Below are 2,940 nucleotides of genomic sequence, written 5' to 3'. Positions count from 1 at the left end.
ACCAATGGCACCGGAAGCAATGGATTTGAACCGAATAATAATATCGGGTTCGGATTCGAAGAAAGAGGCGAATAAGTGCGCGTACGTTACGTTTTTAGCGGGTAATGGTGATTACATAAAGGGGGTTGTGGGATTGGCTAAAGGATTGAGGAAGGTTAACTCTGGTTATCCACTTGTTGTGGCGGTGCTCCCTGATGTTTCAGTGGAGCACCGTCGTGTTTTGGTGGATCAGGGATGTGTTGTTAGGGAAATTGAGCCGATTTACCCGCCTGAGAGTCAGACGGAGTTTGCGATGGCGTATTATGTTATTAATTACTCCAAACTTCGTATTTGGGAGGTATGTTTTCTACGTGTTAGCGTTTTTATATCATATGTGGATTAAAATGGCCGTTTGAGTGTTTTGTAGACGACAGTTTGATGAGGTGAAATCTACACCAACTTATTTGATTTAACTCTATCAAACGCCTGTTTACAAACAAACAAACGGTAGTTTTGAAAAAAAAAATGTTCAAACTTTAAAAACGAAAGATTGAACATTATTGGTTAGAACAATTGTTTGAACAATATTCGGACGGTCGTTATGGTCATAAAAAGGGCAAACTTTCAAGATTATTCAGAACCACTATTTGGCCAATATTTAATAGCGTCAAACTTTGAAAATTTTAAAATGACACAACTGTTGATTCCACACCAATAAAATATTGTCTGCGAAACGCTCAAACGGCTTTTTTGAAATTTTGAAATTTATTGGTCAAAACGACGTCTTGGTCAATATCCGGATGAGCATTTTAATAATAGAAGGATTAAAACTTTGAAAAATAGTGGTTAAAACGACCATTTGACCAATTTAAAAAATACTAGTTCTAATCATAGATCGTCAAACTTTTTATTTTTTTTTAAATGTCTATGAAATGTCCATGCAACCTATATACCCTTAATTAATTTAATTTAATTATTTAAAAATGAATATGCAGTTTGTGGAGTACGAGAAGATGATCTACTTAGACAGCGACATTCAAGTGTTCGATAACATTGACCATCTATTTGACTTGCCGAATGGCTACTTCTACGCGGTCATGGACTGTTTTTGCGAGAAGACATGGAGCCATACGCCCCAATACAAGATTGGGTACTGTCAGCAGCAATCACCGGACAAAGTCAGGTGGCCCACAGAGTTGGGTCCCAAACCAGCGTTGTATTTCAACGCTGGCATGTTTGTGTTTGAACCAAGTATCAACACTTACCATGATTTGTTAAGTACACTCATGGTCACACCTCCCACATCTTTTGCTGAACAGGTATTTAATAATTTACAATCGTAATTAATAAATAATAATTAATTAATAATTACAAGTTTTGGCTTATAGTAGACACATTTAACAAGTCACATATCATCATGGACAAAGTTTATAATTTATTTAGTCTAATACATAAAATTTTCAACATGTTCACAACACAAAAAATTATATGGAACAAGTTCATATTTTATTTATTTTAATAACATCATTGTCATAAAGTTACAAAGTATATAAATTACAACATTTTATATATTAAAAATCAACACATTGGTTTGGTGTTTTGATAATCATTATTTGTTGATTTAAATTTGGCAGGATTTTCTCAACTTATATTTCAAGGACATTTACAAGCCACTCCCTCTAGCTTACAATCTTGTTCTAGCAATGCTATGGCGACACCCTGAAAACGTCGATCTCAAACAAGTAAAAGTCGTTCACTATTGTGCCGCGGGATCAAAACCATGGCGATACACAGGTAAAGAAGAGAATATGCAAAGGGAAGACATAAAGATGCTTGTGAAGAAATGGTGGGATATATACAATGACAAATCTTTGGATTACAATAACACTAATAATAATATGGTAGCTCATGTAACAACCGGTGGAAATAATGGTGAGATGGTTTTACCGTCGACACTTAGTGACTCTAAAGTTGCGGTGTGTGCACCTTCGGCGGCTTAGATGTTCGGGATGTGTTGGGTGTAGTTGGTTTTTGGTGTGGAATAAGGTTTTGTAAAGATGGGTTCATTCAAGTTAGTGTGGATTCCATCTTGTAATTTTATAAATGTGTATGTGAAGAAAGTGAAGGTTGTTTTCTTTTTTAGTTTGTGGGTTGATGTAATTGGTGATTTCAAAGTTATAAATGAGCAAGATTCTTGTTTTGGGGAATTTTATGGTCTTTAACTTTTGTCATCTATTTATTACTATGTTCTATGACTACTTATGTTCTAATCTGGTTTGTAATTTATTTATTGCTTTAAATCCTTATTAAAACCGTTTTATCTCCGTCTGGTGTAAAATTAATGTTAAACTTGGCCGTTTCAATCAAAAATCGATTTTGGATTTTCCTTACAATTAGAAGGAGTCTTAGTACTCCAAACTGAATACCTCAAATCGGTTATAACATAGGTCATCCAGAAAACTAGAGTGTCAAACCCGCTGCATCTGTTGAACAATTATTTCTTTCGGAAACTTCAACTATTAACAGAACGCTTATAACGAGTTGTTTTAACTTGTCTGGAGACACATAGAAAGATGGGTCATTGTAAGGCCCCGTTCCCGGTAGCCCTACTCTAGCGTCGGATTTACTCATAAACACAGTTCTACAAATCAGAGTTTATTAAAACTTTCGCGGAATATAAAACTTTAACCGTTTATTACAAAACATTTAATCTTTTCTTTGATACCATAACACAAAACATTATATTTAAAACATCTTTTCTCCTATCTTCAGATGCCAGCCGTTCAACCCATGCCATGTGTCATCCTCATGCCTTCTCGATAAACATATTCACCTGCGTGCATACTAAAAGTCAGCTACGCTGAGTGAGTTCTAGTTAATCAGGCGACATACAATACATACACATATCTTACATACGTCACATAATATCTATTAAAAGAACCATGGCTATTGCCCATGCTA

The 2,940-nt window shown here is 35.1% G+C and overlaps 1 protein-coding gene across 1 annotated transcript; it reads left to right on the top strand.

The window, feature by feature from the left end:
- Positions 1 to 2,123, top strand: LOC143595998 (galactinol synthase 2-like). Its single transcript, XM_077074878.1, has 3 exons — positions 1 to 337; positions 975 to 1,298; positions 1,614 to 2,123. Exons 1-3 carry the CDS (start codon positions 5 to 7, stop codon positions 1,977 to 1,979), a joined length of 1,023 nt encoding a protein of 340 aa, XP_076930993.1. The 5' UTR covers positions 1 to 4; the 3' UTR covers positions 1,980 to 2,123.
- The last annotated feature ends 817 nt before the right edge of the window (positions 2,124 to 2,940 follow it).

The sequence above is a fragment of the Bidens hawaiensis genome, unplaced genomic scaffold (genome assembly GCF_021521415.1).
Source record: "Bidens hawaiensis isolate Kalapana, Puna unplaced genomic scaffold, B.hawaiensis_p1.1 tig00045935_1, whole genome shotgun sequence".
NCBI classification, from domain to species: domain Eukaryota; kingdom Viridiplantae; phylum Streptophyta; class Magnoliopsida; order Asterales; family Asteraceae; genus Bidens; species Bidens hawaiensis.
Note: the sequence above shows the minus strand (reverse complement) of the source record. Positions and strands in the feature narration are given on the sequence as shown.

What these genes read in the sequence shown, in the direction of transcription:
- LOC143595998 (XM_077074878.1), top strand. Translation starts at nt 5, where the DNA reads ATGGCACCGGAAGCAATGGATTTGAACCGAATAATAATATCGGGTTCG. An exon ending in CCAAACTTCGTATTTGGGAG is followed by an intron (nt 338 to 974) that starts GTATGTTTTCTA and finishes ATGAATATGCAG; the next exon opens with TTTGTGGAGTACGAGAAGAT. An exon ending in CCACATCTTTTGCTGAACAG is followed by an intron (nt 1,299 to 1,613) that starts GTATTTAATAAT and finishes TAAATTTGGCAG; the next exon opens with GATTTTCTCAACTTATATTT.